Source organism: Pongo pygmaeus, chromosome 3 (genome assembly GCF_028885625.2).
Source record: "Pongo pygmaeus isolate AG05252 chromosome 3, NHGRI_mPonPyg2-v2.0_pri, whole genome shotgun sequence".
Lineage (NCBI taxonomy): Eukaryota > Metazoa > Chordata > Mammalia > Primates > Hominidae > Pongo > Pongo pygmaeus.
This window is the reverse complement of record NC_072376.2, coordinates 9,051,049-9,068,829: the sequence shown is the minus strand read 5'-3', so window position 1 is coordinate 9,068,829 and position 17,781 is coordinate 9,051,049. Positions and strand designations below refer to the sequence as shown.

The following is a 17,781-nucleotide window of genomic DNA, read 5'->3' as shown; positions in this document are numbered from 1 at the left end:
GGAAGAGCTTTGCCTCAGGCCCTCCCACCACTGCCTTCACTGCAGCTGGCTCCTTCCTGCAGCCCTCTCGGGAACTGCCCTGTGAGGCCCTTTGACACAGGGAATGTGGACCCTATGGGCTGACATGGACAAGGGACCGTGGGCCATGTTGACACAGATAAGAGGTGGACTCCATCGGCTAACCCCAGCGGAAACAGGCCCTCAGTGCATGACGGCTCCCTCATGGTGGGTAATAGCAGAAGGGGGCTTGCAAATGGGCCTGCGGAGTTAGGGATCTGACCTCTGGGATGACTCTGGGCTGGAGCACCCCCAGGCTTGCCGAGCAGCTGCCCAAGGCCCAGGAGCCAGTGCAGCTGAGACGAGAGCTCTGGACAGGAAACTGGAGACCAGATTCGTGCAGGTGATGTGGCTTGAGTTACCAGCTGCTCCAGGCCTGGTGTTCTCCTGTGAAGAATTTGCCCGCAGGCTCTCCATGGCCCCTCTGGGGGTAAAGCATCTCTGGAGGGCCCCGGAGCCCCATCTGGAAAGTTCGTTTTCACTCTCAGCAGCTGAGTGGATCGGGCCTTCTGGGGAAACTGCTTTCCCCAACTTCACATACCTAGAAGTGCTAGAAAACTTACAACACAGACATTTAAGCAAAGAAGACCAGCCTTAGAACTAGTGAAAAAGGTGAAAAAGGAACTAAAGAAGCAAGATGCAGAACTGCGCTTAAACACAAGGAAGGGTGACCTCTAGCACCAGAGCCAGAGACGACCGTGCAGTCCCGTGTCCCCCGTCCATCTCCTAACGAGCCCTGGGCCCGCCTGGGTACTGCACGCCTTCTAGTTCGGCACTGTCTTGCCTGGCCAAGCCTTGCAGCACCCAGGTGCAGGGGGCAGGCAAAGGGCTCACCAGCCCCTTCGCTCATGAGCTGATCACAGACCTGAGCCCAAGTTCAGACTGAGCCAGCCTGGTGCTTCCATCCCTGTTCCTCATGGGCGGTGACCACAACCTACAGAGGTTGAGCTCTTCAGTCATAGAACGGAATGCAAGCACCACGACAGCAATCCCTGAAATGAGGCAGGGAGGACAATCTGCTCATCCACTGGTATGGAAACATGACTGTCGTCGCCCTCAGTAGCTCCCGAGGAGCACTGGGACTCCCCTTGTCAGAATGTGATTTCTCGGGCTTTCATCTTAGTTAAAACGCGGGTCAGTGAGGTGGGAGATCCTGGTTCAGGTGCAGGGCCAGGGCCTGCTGGGCCTGTGTCCAGCCTGACCCCAGCCGTGAGCAGGTCTTGGCGGCACCCTGAGAAGGGCTCACCTGAGGCAAGCAAGTTTGGGTTGTTGGCTGGAGGAAATGGTTTAATCTTTGAAGTGCAGGAAGCCCAGGGTTGCTTTGTACCACAGCTCTGGGGTCGCATCACTCTTGGGCCTAGAGAGATTTCTGGGGCTGGGAGTGGGCCTCTCTACGAGAACTGCCTGCCCTGGGGACATTGCCAGACTGAACCGTGTCTGTATCTTCTGCTGACTCTGACGGACTTTGTGGGGACATCGATTTCCTTGAGTGTGGCCCTTGGGACCCCCAGGCACCTGATTCCTCTTTCTGGGCCAACGTTTCCTCATTGGTGAAATGGGCACAGCTCACCTTGGTGGGTTATTACATGAGTGTCAGAGGCAGCATTGATGACATGTGTTAGTCTGCTGCAGCTGCCATAACAAAGTTTGTTAAGCCACAGATGGGTGCCTTAAACAATGGAAATTTATTCTCTGGAAGTCAGAAGTCTGTAGTCAAGGTGTAGGCAGAGATGCACTCCCTCTGAGTCCTTCCTTGTCTTTCCCAGATACTGACAGCCCTGGGGGTTACTTTTTGTGAGCAGAACTCCCATCTCTGCCTCCAGCTTCACTCCAACTCTGTATCTGTGTCCAGATTTCCCTCTTACAAGGACACCAAGTCCTGCTGGATTTACAGCCAGCCCTGATGACCTCATCTTAACTGGATTGCATCTGCAAAGACCCTATTTCTGAATAAGGTCTCATGGGGTTCCAGGGTTGGGACTTCAGCATGTCTTTTGGAGAGGCACAATTCAACTGAAAACATTACACAATCAAACACATGCAGGTCCCCCGCACAGGTAGCTCATGCTTTAAAATTAAGTCCGTGATTTACTTAGAGTGCGGGGCAGGTTATCCGCCTTGGGTTGAATTGCTTTTCCTGAAGGTTAGTGTCCGTACCCACTGAGCAGCGAGCCCTTCCTGTGCTGAGAGAGTTGGTAGCACTGGATGTGCATTTGCTGGGTTAGCGCCGCCTGCAGGTAGGCAGCAAGAGGGCAGGGCAGGTGTTGGCAGCTTTGCGACTGCTTGTTTAGAGGATCATTCTCTGATACAGACTCTTGTTGACTGAGGAAAAAATGCATTCATTTCTTTATTAGAGTAACAGAGTTGCCCCTGGAAGTCGTGTCATTTCCCTTTAGTCGCTCAGGCTCTTGTTCTCGATGAAGGTCATAATCATTGTTTAACTTTGTTTAAAAGTTAATTATTGGCCGGGCGCAGTGGCTCACTCCTGTAATCCCAGCACTTTGGGAGGCCGAGGCAGGGGAACACGAGGTCAGGATATCGAGACCATCCTGGCTAACAAGGTGAAACCCCGTCTCTACTAAAAATACAAAAATTAGCCAGGCGTGGTGGCAGGCGCCTGTAGTCCCAGCTACTCGGGAGGCTGAGGCAGGGGAATGGTGTGAACCCGGGAGGCGGAGCTTGCAGTGAGCAGAGATTGTGCCACTGCACTCCAGACTGGGTGACAGAGCAAGACGGGGCTGGGACCTCCAGGAAGAGGCCTCCTGGTCTCAGCCATCGTGAAGCTTAAGGATCGGGGCTTGAGCTTTTTCAGAGCCCAGAGGGAAGAGGGAGGCTGCTGGGGGCACCTCACTGTGGGGGGCATAACTGGAGGTGGTCTGCCTCGGCTTGGGCTGATCAGTTTTCCCAGCAGGTAGAGCGGTCAGCGTGGCAGGCAGGCTAGAGCAGACTCCTGCTCCTCCACTGAGAGACTGCCCGGGACGTTTTTTTAAGCTCTGAAATTTTCCAGTGGACTAAGTTCACACTGATGAACAGCTGGAGCTGCAAGCAGACTGTATTTCATAGAGAGTGTTCTTGAACCTAGAGTCAGGCCTGCGGCCCCTCACCAGGCAGGTAATTGTTTTCCTGCAGGACCACAGCCGCTTTGTCAACTGTGTGCGATTCTCTCCTGATGGGAACAGATTTGCCACAGCCAGTGCTGACGGCCAGGTAAGAGCTGGGATGGGTTTTGGGGTGGGGAATGGCTTGTCTGCCTGCTCCCATGACTCCTCAGAGCCACAGGCTGCCTAATGCTAGTCCTCACATGCAGAACTTAGACGTCGTCCTCCCCACCTCTGCAGACGTGTCATCAGAGCCCAGTAAATGCATGTCTGCTTTTAAACCACACTGGGAGCTCAGTCTATTAGCCCTGGTTTTCTAGAGCCACAGTCCATGGAGAAACTGGTTACTCTAGAGGGTGTTCACACGCACGTGACCCACATGTTTTTATTTCTTGGAAGATATACATCTATGACGGGAAGACTGGGGAGAAGGTGTGCGCGCTGGGCGGAAGCAAGGCCCACGACGGTGGGATTTACGCCGTGAGTATGAGCGTGTTTCCCGGCCTAGTGGTGGGAATTTGGCCGAGTCCATGTGTCAGCCCGTCCATACTCACTCCAGAGTTAGACGAAAACTTGAAATGAGGGGCTACAAGTCGGGGTGGTTTTATGCCTCTGCCCAGAAAAGCTTTAAGGTTGCAGTGAGGTGATGGGAGAAGGTAGTGGCTGAAACAGGAGACCTGGAGGTGGGTTTTGTCCTTGCCTCACTCACGTCCCACCCCCTCTCTGGGCTCCTTCTGTCCTACTCAGAAACAGTCGCAGTGGACAAGCTGCTTTTTGGGGTCTCTCTCCAGTCTGTAGTCCTCTGGCACATGACACACTGCTTTTTTCTGAATAGATTAGTTGGAGTCCCGACAGCACCCATTTGCTTTCTGCTTCTGGGGACAAAACTTCCAAGATTTGGGACGTCAACGTGAACTCCGTGGTCAGCACATTTCCCATGGGCTCCACGGTTCTGGACCAGCAGCTGGGCTGCCTATGGCAGAAGGACCACCTGCTCAGTGTCTCCCTTTCCGGGTACATCAACTATCTGGACAGAAACAACCCCAGCAAGCCCCTGCGCGTTGTCAAGGTAAGGCCTGCCCTGGGGAAGGCTCTGCGCCCTGGCGGGGCAGGGAGGAGACCAGAGTGGCCAGCAAGGAAGGGGAACCGAGGGGAGGCCAGGTGGAAGCTGGAGAGGTGTCCTCAGGCCTCCTTGGCCCTTGGGGTTTTGGTGGAAGGCTGGGATGCTGGTTGCTTTCTTGGGACATGAGTTTAGCCACGATGGCAGGCCAGGTGCCAAGTTCCCCTTGAGCTACTGTGAGAGCTGGAGAGTCAGGGCCTAGTAGTTCGAGGCAGTGGCCATCTCCCCCAGCTGTTGAGAGCGGTTACTTCCTGCAGGGCTCGGCCTTCCCTGAATTGGGAGTGTGCAGCCTGTGCTTTACCCGACTGCAGGCAAGAGCAGAAGCTCACTGAGCACCAGGGCAGGTGACGGGGCATCGCGGAGGTCCAGGGGCAGGAGGAGGAGCAAGAGCAGGTGGCCTTGGGCCTGGGCCTTGGCGCTGCCTGGGGTTTGAATGTGGGCAGGGTGTGAAGGAGATACTAGAGTTCCATAAGGGAGCGATGGGACCAGGAGGAAATGGAGTTAGAATCATCCGTGGGGCCCAGGCGTGAAGGCCCCGAATGCCAACCTGGGGAGGAGCAAAGCGCCTGCTTCTGAACCCTAACCCGGAAGGGTTTACTTGAGCCGGAGGCTCCCTGTGTTCCATTGGCTGGGGGGGTCTTGCCTTCTCCCCCAGTCCACACCAGCCAAGTTGACGCCTCTGGGAATCTCGCAGTTGGACAGGAGCCAGAGCAGGGGTCCCTTCCGTATCCTCAGGGCCTGCTCTGACAGCAGCACCCGCGCCTGCTTCCCACATTGCATCTGCTGGGAACTCCCAAGTCAGGTTCCCCCAGCACTGGTGGCCCAGGGTGGGTGACCCCTCCTGCTATTCTAAGCTGCAATATCAAGGGAGGTGGACAATGCACTTCATCCCAGCAGCCCTTCTTGGGCTCCTGCTTTAAGCCAGTCAGGGAGACAAACCCTAGCACTTCCCATACCCATTGCATCCTGCTGCCGTGGAGCTCTGGGGGACCAGCCTCTGCAGAGGGTCTGAACCCCGCAGGGCTAGTGTGGGCCAGCCTGGAGCAGCCCCCGGGCCTGTGCACTCGGCCCTGTGCTGTGCTGTCGGTGGCTCCTTCACACGACAGCTTCTAGGAGGGGCTGCTAGAATCACCAAATCCATTTTACAGGGGAGTTTGCCCACGAGGAAGGGGCCTCCTTAACGTTGTGTGCGTGACTCCTAAGGACCAGGTCACCTCAGCGCTCATGCATAGAGTCACGGTTCCTTTGTGCCGGGGCAGTGGGGGCAGCAGCACTGCTGAGAGGGGAAAGGCTGAACCATAAAGGTTCACTAGACGTGGCCTCGAGGATAGAGGGGAATCAGGAACACCTCCTTGCTGGTCTCACAGCCCAGGGTGATGAGTATAAAAAGGAAGGCACGCACAGCATGGGGCCAAGGAGGTTGTTGCCTGGGGGAGGTGAGGGCTCTTGTCGAGACCGTGCTCCAGTGGGCCTCCAAGTGGGATGGTGAGAAATTGTACACGGGTGAGTAAGGCTTCGCTACTGCCCAGAAAAACAGTATCCCATGAGCCATCCCCGACAGTGTTCTCCAGGTGTCAGCCCTCAGGTCTGCCATCCCGTTTCTGTTGGCGGGGCTGCCCTGAGAGTGCTCTTCCTAATACCACTGCTGCCAACTGTCTGGGGCCGGTGCACCTGGCCTGCCACCGTGGCTAAACTCGTGTCCCAAAAAAGCAACCAGCATCCCACCCTTCCACCAGAACCCCAAGGGCCAGTTGTCAAAACCCCCACGTCCCAACTCTCAAATGCCACACCTGTGTGAGTCATGCAGGTGCTGATGTTTGGTGCTGATCTGGGCTGCAGTGGGGTTGAGCAGCAGGTCTTAGCCCAGGCTGCGTGTTAGAACCACCTGGGAGCTCTAAAAAGCGCTGGCTGCTGACGCCCCCAGAGGCATTAAGTTTACAGGGAGGTCAGGGCAGCAGGAGCTTGCAGGCCTCCAGAAGGAACACCTGTGGGCATCTGGGTAGGGCTGGGAGTGTTTCTGATGAGTTCAAGGCATTGAGCCTGCACACAAGTCTCTTGGCCTCTTGCCGAGTGCACGTTCCGATTCGGCAGGAAGGTGGGCCTGAGCCCTGCTGGTGAGCTGTGCTCAGCTGAGCTGTGCTGGTCTGAGGTCCATGCTGTAAGGAGTGGAACTGGTGGGATGCCACATTGGAAGGAGGCAGCCCAGCTCAATGTCTCTTATTGGGGCATGTGATGATTTTTCCCCACATCTCTGTGGAAAAGATGGAAGTAGCTGCATTCGTTGCCCATTCTCTAGTCCCGTTGGTAACTGTGTACCTGTCTCCAAGGAGACCTGCCTCCAAAGATCCGTGCCATATTGTGGCAACATGTGGCATACCACAGAGATCAAGAATTCCTGCGGAAAAGCCCTGAGCTCAGAGGAGAGGCTCTGCAGGGGAAAGGCATGAGGAGCCTGCACCCCAGCCGTTATTTTTGTCCCAGGATCAGATATGGAGGGGGCTAAATGCCTGCCTCTGGAAGCTGCTGTCTGGTTGTGTACCAGCCTTGTGTGCCCTCCACTGCAGCAGTCAAGGAGGTTAGGGAAGGAGCGTCAGCGTTCACAGACAGCCTTGGGCTTTTACAGTGGTCGGAGAGACCCCTGCCATCAGCAGGGCCTGCACTCCTGGGCAGGGAGAGAGAAGAAACCTCACAAACCAGGGCCTGAAGCGAGTGTGGCCAGTGAAGGCCTCCTGGACCGACCCCCTTGTGGCTCCCCCCCTGACGGGTGCTGGTCGGTGGGGTGCAGGCCACGTGTCTGCACACGTTAGGTGCTCAGGTGCTGGGCCTTGGTCAGACGCAGGTCTGGGCCCAGGTCTGGGTTAGGTACCTTGGAGGGAGGGGAATGAAGGGCAGGGTCTGTAGCTGACTGTGGGTAGCTTTGGAAAGGTTTCTTAGAGCTGGTGGGCCATGCATTCAGGCAGCTGGGGCTACTGGGGCCTCAGAACACCTGCACTGCCATGGATTGAGGGGCATCCGCCCCCTCCATTACCCAGAAGCTTCGTTGGTGGAAAGCGGGTGGCAGAGGGCAGGGCAGTGTGTCCTCAGCTTACCCGCCCAGTGTGTCTGCTCCACAGGGTCACAGTAAGTCGATCCAGTGTCTGGCGGTGCATAAAAACGGCGGCAAGTCCCACATTTACTCTGGGAGCCACGACGGGCACATTAATATCCTTTGACTCAGAGCTGGCTCCGGAGCCGCTGGCTCTAGGGGGAGTTTCCTGTTCCCACGGTGCCCGAGGCCAGGCCAGCCAGGTGGCTCCGGCTGCAGCCACAGCCACATGCTCTTCTGACCAGTGTGGCCCCTAGGGGTGGCCTGTCTGTACATGGGGCCCTGGCAGCTCCAGGGCTTGAGCTGAGGAAAAGCCATGGGCGGCTCCGACCTGATCAGTCCCTTCTTGTCGTGCAACCCTGAGAGTGTGGCTTAACGGCCCTGAGCCTGGGCTGCCACTCCCTCTGCCAGTGGCAGCTGGCGCCAGCCTTCGCCCTACTCCACACGGTGGGATTCTTGATTCCTAGAATTCACAAGCACCTGGACACCCTTATGTTGGGTCCCCTTGTTTTAAAAATAGGAAAACCAGAGCCCAGAGAGCTAACGTGCCCTCCCCAGAGTCACGCAGCCTGTGGTCCACAGAGCCAGGGCTGGAGCTCCTGCGAGGTGCTTTGTGGCCCTTCGGTGATGTTCCCTGAAGGTGTTTGTGTCCCCCTTATAAGTCCTTGTCTGGGTTTCTTTAAATGAGTCCTGGTTTCTCCCTGATGATGGGGGCTTCTGTTGTGTTTTTCCTGCATGGCCTGGAGCTGGTGACACTCTGCTCACGGGTCTGTCTTGAACCTTGGCGCCACCATCTGCAGAGTGCCTGGGCAGGGATGCCCACACACGTTGCTGATGATGGCACCTGCTGTGCGTTGTTCTGCTGCCCTCCCTGAGCACCGTGCTGTGTTGGAGACTGCCTTTTGTGTGGACAGCTCTGGTCTGCATGTGCTGTACCTCCCAGAGGGACTGTCCAGGACCCAGGGAGGTCCCCCCAGTGCTGGGAGAGGAGGGCAGATATGCCACCCTCTGCCCCCAAAATGTAAAGAAATGTGGGGGTAGAGGGGTGCGCCTGCCCGGTAACTAGTAGCAGAGGAGACCCCGGAGTCTCCCCGGCTTGCTGGTCCCCAGTAGGCCTCCAGCACGGCTCCCTTTCTGCCTCATCTGAGTCCCTGTGTGCTGCACCCACACTTCAGATACCCCTTCCTAAGAACGTGTCAACACTGGACACTGCAGGCTTCCCAGGGGGAATGGTTGTGTCCGTTTGCAACGAGATTCTCATTTGTTGATGTAAACGGAGAATCTTAGGACTGAAGCCACACCTGAGAATACCCAGCAGTCCCAGGAGCTGGGCTTTTCCTTAATCCCGCCCTACATTACTGGGATTCAGAGACAGGGGAGAATGACTCCTTCGCTGGGAAAGGCCACACGAACCAGGTGTCCAGGATGACCGTGGACGAGTCGGGGCAGCTCATCAGCTGCAGCATGGACGACACCGTGCGGTACACCAGCCTCATGCTGCGGGACTACAGGTGAGAGCACTCAGGTCTGCGGGGGTCCTGGATGAGTCTCAGCTCCCCGCGGAGGTCTTGTGCCCCCAGCAATTCTTGTTCTGGAGGACACCTCAGCTGCTCCTTTCATCTCTCCCACCCCGTCCCCAGCATTGTTCTCCTGTTGTTGGGCCCTGAGCCCAGCACTGTGTTACAGATCCAGGTGGTCTGGGTAATGCTCTTGACCACAGACGACGACCAGGTGTGGACTCTGCCCTGGAAGCAGGGGCAGCAGATCAGAGCCCTGTTCTTCAGGAACCTGCTGCGGTCTCTCCCTGTCTCCCTTTCCTGATCAGTAAAGGCGGGTACAGTGGAGCCTGCCTCAGGCTGTTGTGGGTTAGGTGAGCCTGGCACAGGGCAGGTGCTGAGTACAAGACGGCATTCCCCTTCTGCTCAAGGGTGAGATGGGAACACAGTGATCTGGTTAAAAGACAATGTCTTGTTTGTTTTTAGCCTTGGGCCTTTGATTGGCAGTCAGTGGAGCTAGGAGAGTAGCAGTTTGCAAGTGATCTGAAGTCCTAAATGCACTTGGAGGGACTGAAAGGGAAATGTTCCAGGCCCTGACGAGGCCACTGCACATCCAGTGTCCCCACGCCCAGGTCTGACCCCTCCTCTGGCCCTACGTTTCTTGTGTAGACCCCTTTGTGACCCGGTAGTCCTGCCTAAGTCGTGTTGCCTGAGAGATGGGGACTCCTGGGGCCTGTTGATGGGAGCCTGGCACAGGGTGCAGCACGCAGCTCCTAGCAGGTGTGCCGTTTTTGTTGCACAGGCCCTGCCTGCCTGGCAGACTGGGCATCTCTAGGTAAATTGGGCCTTCCGATGAGTGGCAGAAGCGGCCCCAGAGCCCAGGCATCTGGGTCCTGGTCCTCTTTCTACTGCCCTGTGGTGACCCCACTCTTAACACGTTCCATAAAGGTCTTCCCTGGGCCAGATAACCCAAGGCAAGGCCCTTACGGAGCCAGCCTTGGCCTGGTGACCTTGCTGCGGAGCCTTTGGGGATGCCACACTTGGCCGAGTGACACAGAAATTTCTTGATTATCTCAGTTTTCAAGAAGTTTGTGTGTATGAGTCTTTCTAGGACAAGTTTTGATAGCATTGGCTAAGGCTAAAGATAACATGATTTTCACCCATTAAAGGTAACGGATTCTTAAAACTTACCCATCAATTTTGGGGAACAGAGCTCAATTCTGTCTGTGCTCAGTAAACTCCAGAGTCTTTAGCCAACAGACGGGTACAAAAGCCACATCTGGGTGTAATGAGGGCTTACCACAGATAAATAGGAGCATAAACAGTGCCCTTCACTGCCTCCCGCCACTCCTTCCTGCCCCCGCCCCTCCCCCTCCCCGGGCCCCCATTGTGATTTATAATCTCTTTGCACCAGAGTCATGGGTCGTTATTTTGCTACCATCCCATATTTTAGCAAGTCTCTCCAGTATAGATGGCAGTAGAATTGCCTTCTCCTAAGGAGCAAAACTGCTGTGGTTTAACGGTAAATACGTACGCATACCTACACTGAGCTGCTGCAATGTCGAAGTAATGTGCTTCCTTTCTCTCTAACAGCGGACAAGGAGTTGTGAAACTGGACGTTCAGCCAAAGTGCGTAGCTGTCGGCCCCGGGGGATACGCTGTGGTCGTGTGCATTGGACAGGTAGGGACCTGGCTTAGTGTTTGGATCGGAGCCTGCAGCTGTGTGGTGCCTGCTTGCTGAATTTGTCTCACGTCCCATGTGACAATTGCTCTAGCCAGTGTTTTGGTCGAGCGCTCATTTGCACTGCACTAAGGGATCTCACATATTTAATCCTCACCACCATCACGTCAGTTGTACAGATGAAGAAATGGAGGCACGGAATGGATAAGTTGGTTGTCCAAGGCTGCAGCTGGTCAGAGGGCAGAGCTGGGATTTGTCTCTAAGCCTCAGACCACACTGCCTGCCCATCAGCCTGTAAAGTCTATGAGACACTCTGTGGGGTGGGCCTGCCTTTGCTTCTGTTCACATCCCAGCCCTGCTGCATTGTAGCTGTGTGACCTCCGGCATTTACCTCACCCTCTCTTAGCCTTAGTTTCCCATCCCCAGCACTCACAGATCCAGGTGATTATGAGGAAGTACATGTAAGGCTCCTCACACCATCTTGGTTCCTCTTACAGATGAGGAGGCTGAGGCCTAGAGCAGCTTGGTACTTTCCCGCATGCAGAAGGGTGGCACCTGACTCCCCGGCCTGGCTTCTCACCCCAGACAGCGGGACCACCTGCACACCTTTGGAATATCCGGACCAAAGCCACCTGAGACCCAAGCCTGACCCACTTTATACAGAATTCTGCCCTGCAGAAGATATTATCTGTTGGCGGGCCTAGGCTTGCTGGCATGTAGACCGGGGAAGGCAAGGGGCACCTGTTGGCACGAGTGGCGAGCCCTGCTAAAGAAAGCTGCTTTCAGGACCCTCTGGCCCTCCTTTGCCTTGTGAACTTAATTGCTTTAGGGAGAGTGGATTTCTCTGTGTCCTAGATAATAAGAAATCCCTGCCAAGTAATTATTGCAAACAGCATGGACAGCCAGTGGGGGTGGGGAGGTGCAAAGGGAATCCACACATGGAGCGCCTCGGGGCCTGGGGGAAACGCTACAAAGCGGAGTTCTAGAAGGCTGGCAGGTGGCCTATCTCTGTACAGCAGGGCTCTTCCCAGCTAAGGGGTCTGCACATGGGGCTTTGTGGGTGAGGGGATGAGGCCTAGGGCAGAGTGCCCTGTGTCTCCAGACCCAGGTTTCCTCATCTGTAAAGTTGTGGTCATCATAGGCCATCCTTTCCCCTGAGGCTGAGAGGATGTTCAGATGAGCCCAGCTGGCGCCTGCCGCCCAGGAGGTTAGAAAGGACCCCGGTAGGGTTGTGGTGTGCGGGGGACAGGCTCCAGGTCCCTGCACCTCCTCATGTGGCATTTCTCTGTGATCTGCTGTTACCCGATCCTCCCAGGACATCTGGAACCCCTGCTCTGGGTCAGAATTTTCTGTAGAGCTCCCTGTCACCAGTCAAAGGGTTAGGAGGGTGCTGGGAGGGGCCTGGGATTTTAGATCAGGAAACAACCAGTTTCAAGTCTCATGTCGGACGAAGCTTCAGGGAAATGCTTAGGCCCTCATTCTTCACCTGTGAGTAGGTAAGGCCACCTCCAGAGCCAGGCAGATGACAGAGGTGCATCTTCAGTAGTAGGTTTTAGTCAGGGCGCTGCTACCATTCATTCCGATCCATCCACAATCCACACAGAAACAGGAGCCCAGAGGGTAGGGGCGGAGGCTGCCTGCCCTCATGACAGCTGGTGGCTTGGGTAGGGGCACACTGGGATAAAGGCTAAACTCAGAGATGAAGGCCACTGTCTGGGAGCAGTTGAGTAAGTTAGAACCGGAAGAACTGACAAGGAGGGGAGACGGAAGGAAGGCCCCCGCTGCAGAGCCTCTGCTGCACGTACCAGAGGCAAAGGCCCAGTGCGGGTGCCGAGGCTTGGATTCTGGGAGAGTCCCGGCTCAGCCTGTGGGAACTGGAGCCTTGGGCGTGCAGCATAAGCACCGTACCCCATTTTCTTCTCTGAAACGCGGAACCGGATCCCTGCCTTGTGGGGCTGGAACACTCGCAGCAGAGCACTGGCACGTGCCCAGGGGCTGTCGCTGTTTTTGTTTACTGTTGTTAGTACCTTTCTTACCCTGAACGTTGACTCCCATCGAGGCCGAGTGACTCTCCAAGAGGTGGTGCTGTGGTGACAGCCGTGGAAGTAACGTAGTGATGACAGTAATGGTCACAGTTAGTTGTGTTTCCTGCCCCACCTGACTGAGGGTCACAAGGCTGGGACTGAGTCCTGGTGGTGTGGCTCAGAGCCCCAGGTGGCCCTGCAAAGAGGTTGGGGATGGAGCCAAACCCAGCTCCAGTGAGCCCCGACAGGGACGCGCCCCTCCTGCCACTGAGGGCTTTGTCCCGAAGGGCTGGACCGCCTGACCAGCTGCCTGTGTGTGCCGCAGATTGTCCTGCTGAAGGATCAGAGGAAGTGCTTCAGCATCGACAACCCCGGCTACGAGCCTGAAGTTGTGGCAGTGCACCCCGGCGGGGACACGGTGGCGGTTGGGGGTGCGGTAAGTCGCTTTCCTCTCCCCCGTGCTCTCTGTCCTTGGTATCTGGGTGATCTGGGGACAGCGTGAGCTGTGTGAGTACCGGGGCTGTCTCAGGGAAGGCGAGGGGTCAGGGGAAGGATGGGGGCGGTGGGGGCGAGGGACCTGCTCTGGGGCCCAGCCACCTCCTGCCACCCAGAGCTGGAGCCTTCCCCTGCCCTCCTCGGCACTTCCCCCACCTCACTGCCTGGGTGCCCACAAGACTGTGGACGGTGAGGTAGAGGGAGTGCCGAGGAGGGGACAGCTGGGCCTCAGAGCCAGCCCCATGAGCGGCGGCGGGGGGGAGCGCAAGAGGGTAGCAGGTCAGGAAATCAAGGAATGGCATCCCCTGGGGCTGGGCTCGGCTCATAGGTTGAAGGAAGAGTGACAGAAATTTCCCAGCATCTTCAAGGTGCAGTACTAACCAGTCATTTTAGTTTCCCTTGAGTTCTGCCTCGGCATAATTCTCATGCCCTTGAATTTGTGTGTGTGGCCCGGTCACAGTGTGCCTGGCCAAGTCCTGAGTGCTCTGTAGAAGAGCTCATTTCCCCTCCCCAGCCCAGGAGGGCAGCCCTCTGATAACCCAGTCCTGCAGCAGGCGTGGCAGTGCCCTCCATGCTAGGGGCTGGGTGGGTCTACGTGCTGCCGGGTCCTTCAGGTGCCGGATGTGACCGGGGCATGGAGTGGCTTCCTCCACCAGCCAGCTTGAGGGCCTCAGGAGACCAGTGGTGCCCCGAGGTACCAACAGCCATTTTCATAGAGCTGCGTAGGTTTCAGGCCCATCCACGGGAAGAGCCATGCCCAGTGCCTGGCATGGGCCCAGCAGAGCAGCAGTCAGTGGGAACGGCACAGTTTCTTAAGCCCTCGACCCCCCTTCACAAAGGGTGGGTGTGGTGTGTGTGTTCAGGGGTGGCTCACTTCCTCTCTGTCCCTGCCGTAGGATGGCAACGTCCGCCTGTACTCCATCCTGGGCACCACACTGAAGGATGAGGGCAAGCTCCTAGAGGCCAAGGGCCCCGTGACCGACGTGGCCTACTCCCACGACGGCGCCTTCCTCGCAGTGTGCGACGCCAGCAAGGTGGTCACAGTGTTCAGCGTCGCTGACGGCTACTCGGTGAGTGGCGGCGGGCTCCTCCTCTGTCCCCGTGCTGGGCGGTGCAGGTGGCAGTGGGAGGTTATCCGTGACTTGGTGACCTTGAGCTGAGCCTGTCTGAGCTGTAGTTTTCTTGCCTCTACAAGTAGCAGGTGCCTTGTGCCATGCTTCTGAGGAGTCAGTGGGTTTGCAGGGGTCGCTGGCATAGAGTTAGCGCCTGAGAAACCTGGGTCCTCGTTGTTGCCATGAGGGGTAAGCGAGGTGATATGGGCAACTGTGGCCTGAACCTGACCTGCCACCTCTCTTGTTTTCAACCTGCAACTAGGAGAACAATGTTTTTTATGGACACCATGCAAAAATCGTCTGCCTGGCCTGGTCCCCAGACAATGAACACTTTGCCTCCGGTGGCATGGACATGATGGTGTATGTTTGGACCCTGAGTGACCCGGAAACCAGAGTCAAGATCCAAGGTGACTTCTGCCCCCAGGCCTTGGCAGGGACCACCCATGGTTCGGGGCTCCATGGGCCATCTCACAGGCTGTCCCCTGGCTGCAGTCCCCAGGGCCAAGTAGCCTCTGTGCTTCTAGACAGGTGGCCAGGAAGAGGTGTGGGTCTCCTTCCCTCCAGCAAACACCAGCTGCGCTGCTGGCCGTACTGAGGGACCACGGGGGCCCCATGCACAGGACACCTGCTGAGCTGAGTGAAGGCCTCACTTTTGACATCTTCACTTCCCCCACCCACCCCTTAAATCCCACCTGGGACCAGGGTCTCCCCCTCCCTAAGACAGCCACGTCCGGGGTATAATGTGAGCCTCATGTGGAGTTGAAATTTCCTGGTAGCCACATTTAAAAAGGAAACAGGTGAAATGATTTGTAACAGTAGATTTTATTTAGCCCTGCATGTCATCATTTCTCCCTGTGGGGGTTGTGATGTCCCCGCATGGCCATGCACGTATGGTGAGGCAGCTCTGTGTTGTCCAAACCCTCCCCTCCCCGAGTGCCCCCCTACCGCTCTCCTCCTAGTGTGTGGTCAAGTCCCCTCATCCATTCTCCTTGAAGACATCCTTTTGTGTTAAACATTAATGGGGCCCTTTCCTATTTAAAAATGTCTGAGCTCACCCCCAGAGCCCATTCCCCAGCTGCAGGCTTCAGGTGCGGGACAGGCAGAGAGGGAAGGCAGCCCGGTCTGGAAGGGAGGAGACACAAAGCAGGTTTCAACGTCCGTCCTGGTTTATAAGACAATCGCCAGTCTGGTAGTGAGAATCAAACAAGTTCATAAATGAAATGGATCCAGAAAAAAATACAGCAAGAGCTAGTCGGATAGAGATTAGGAGGTCGGGGTCTGTGTCTTCACTGTGAGGTCACAGGCCACCAAACATGAAGTGACCTCAGCGTCGGGTTCTCGTACAGATAGTTGAGTTCTACATCTGGAAAAGAGCCAGCCTGGTGATGTGGACAGAGTGCTAAAGCCTGGCCTCACAGCCAAGTCATGCTTGGTGGTTGAAGGCGCTCCCGGGCACCTGTGCCACCCGCAGGCCAGGGCTTCCTGCATCAGGGTGTATGCCGTGCCAGGCAGGGGTGGGGGCTGAATCTCACCCTGTCTAGGTGGGGCTGCAGACCTAGAGGCTGGGGACCTGGGGAGCAGAGAGCTGGTGGGAACCCCCTTGCCTGCAGCTGGGAGCCTCCCTGGGCTTCATGGCAGAGCCAGCCACAGAGGAGCCATAAGCGCACAGGCACTGTCTCACTGTTGGCATCTCGGGTGGGTGGAGGCAAGATTATGGGGAATCGAATCTGTTCACCCACAGTGTGACTGTCACAGAGGGGAATGTCAGTGGCCCCCCCAGTCCTGTGTTTTCCAGCCTCTTACTGGTTGTCATGCCTGCCCCATTTTAATAGGGCATGGATACAGTGTAGCTGTTTGTGTGTTGTCTGCATGTCATCACTTTTATACATAAGAAGACATTGTTATTTCACCCCCTTGGAACTTGGTTGTCAAGACATGGAGAGAAGGAGCCACTGGCATCTGTAGGTGGAGCCAGGGATGCTGCTAATTACCCTGCAGCACACAAAAAAGAGGTACCCGGCCCCGGTGGTCAGGAGTGCCACGCGGAGAATTCAGCCCCACTGCCACCATGCCAGACTCCTGAGTTACAACAATTCATGGCCATTTTCTTGGGGGCCCTGGAGATGATTTAGGCACAGGTTGTTCCATCTTCCTAGTCCAAGATGTACATAGATGCAGAGAAATTTGGCTTTTCGTTAAATCGCACCCTTTCTTCCCAGATGCACACCGGCTGCACCATGTCAGCAGCCTGGCCTGGCTGGACGAGCACACGCTGGTCACAACCTCCCATGACGCCTCTGTCAAGGAGTGGACAATCACCTACTGAGGAGCCCCACCCCCGCCTCGGGATGGACCGAATCAGGGACTAGAGTTTAACTGCAGCGGAACATGTCATTTCTCTATTTCTGTGACGCGCCCCCATGCCCCCGCCCCACCGCAAGAGGCAGGAGGGCCCCGTCATGACCCTCGTCTCTGCAGGGTGTCTGTACACGTTCTTCTGAAAGCTTTAGACAGGAACAGTTTGCACATGAAAAATAAAGCGAGCACCTAAACAATGTGTGGAGCGTAACTAAAACCCACAGCCCAACCAAACCTTGAGAATGTGGAACATTCCAGAGGCAGTAGCCTCCAAAGCACACAGAGCCCCTGGCCCCACCATGGCTCTCACTGTCTGTCAGGGGAGGTTGTACAGGTGAATGAGCCGGGGGGCTCATGTTCCTGCCTGCAGAACATTTCTGTACTAGTGAGAAGAGGGAATATGCATTGCAGTTCAGCAAAGCCGGAATTCTGTGTTGAACAGATGTCTGTCTCCCTAGTGTGTGACTCACACCTTGTGGCTGCCTTCAGAGCACCATCTCCAGATCAGATGGGGACACACAACCCCTGGATATGTTTCATTGTCAGATTTTGTGCTTGATTTTAAGAATGGAATTGTGGGTTGTTTTGGTTTCTTTCCTTTTTTTTTAATGTATCTTAACTGTTGCCTGTCAGTGTTTACAGACTAGTGCGTTGACGGCACCGTGTCCAGGTTTTTAGAACCCTTGTTAGCCAGACCGAGGTGTCCTGGTCACCATTTCACCATCATGCTTTGACGTTCCCCTGTCTTTCCCTCTTCTGCTCTCAAGAGCAAAGGTTAATTTAAGGACAAAGATGAAGTCACTGTAAACTAATCTGTCATCGTTTTTACCTTCCTTTTCTTTTTCAGTGCAGAAATTAAAAGTAAGTATAAAGCACCGTGATTGGGAGTGTTTTTGCGTGTGTCGGAATCACTGGTAAATGTTGGCTGAGAACAATCCCTCCCCTTGCACTTGTGAAAACACTTTGAGCGCTTTAAGAGATTAGCCTGAGAAATAATTAAATATCTTTTCTCTTCGTTGTGGGTCACTGACTTTGTGTGATGGGGGTGCGTGGGGCGGCTGGGTAGGGAGGAACGTTTGTGGGATTTTCATGGCTTTAGAGGTCTTACCAGTCTGCAGCCTCAGGCAGGAAATGTTTGGAACACAGGATTGTCAGATACATCGTGTGGTGGAAGGGAAGCCCCAGAGAAGGGGCTGGAAACCTCGGTTCCTTCTCCCAACCATACCGCCAGATCACCCTCTGACCTGGGTCACAT

General features: G+C 55.8%; 1 protein-coding gene across 2 annotated transcripts in view; it reads left to right on the top strand.

The window, feature by feature from the left end:
• WDR1 (WD repeat domain 1) overlaps nucleotides 1-17,541 on the top strand; it is a 42,863-nt gene extending 25,322 nt beyond the window's left edge. Inside the window, exons 6-15 of one of the 2 annotated variants that reach the window (XM_054484809.1) lie at nucleotides 3,187-3,264; nucleotides 3,555-3,635; nucleotides 3,991-4,224; nucleotides 7,389-7,478; nucleotides 8,717-8,871; nucleotides 10,450-10,537; nucleotides 12,887-12,997; nucleotides 13,953-14,126; nucleotides 14,431-14,575; nucleotides 16,388-17,541. In XM_054484809.1, coding sequence (XP_054340784.1) covers nucleotides 3,187-3,264; nucleotides 3,555-3,635; nucleotides 3,991-4,224; nucleotides 7,389-7,478; nucleotides 8,717-8,871; nucleotides 10,450-10,537; nucleotides 12,887-12,997; nucleotides 13,953-14,126; nucleotides 14,431-14,575; nucleotides 16,388-16,494 — 1,263 coding nt within the window. In that variant the 3' untranslated portion in view covers nucleotides 16,495-17,541. Of the gene's footprint in view, nucleotides 1-3,186; nucleotides 3,265-3,554; nucleotides 3,636-3,990; nucleotides 4,225-7,388; nucleotides 7,482-8,716; nucleotides 8,872-10,449; nucleotides 10,538-12,886; nucleotides 12,998-13,952; nucleotides 14,127-14,430; nucleotides 14,576-16,387 lie in introns of both variants that reach the window. The other variant, XM_063663523.1, reaches the window with a different exon arrangement.
• The last annotated feature ends 240 nt before the right edge of the window (nucleotides 17,542-17,781 follow it).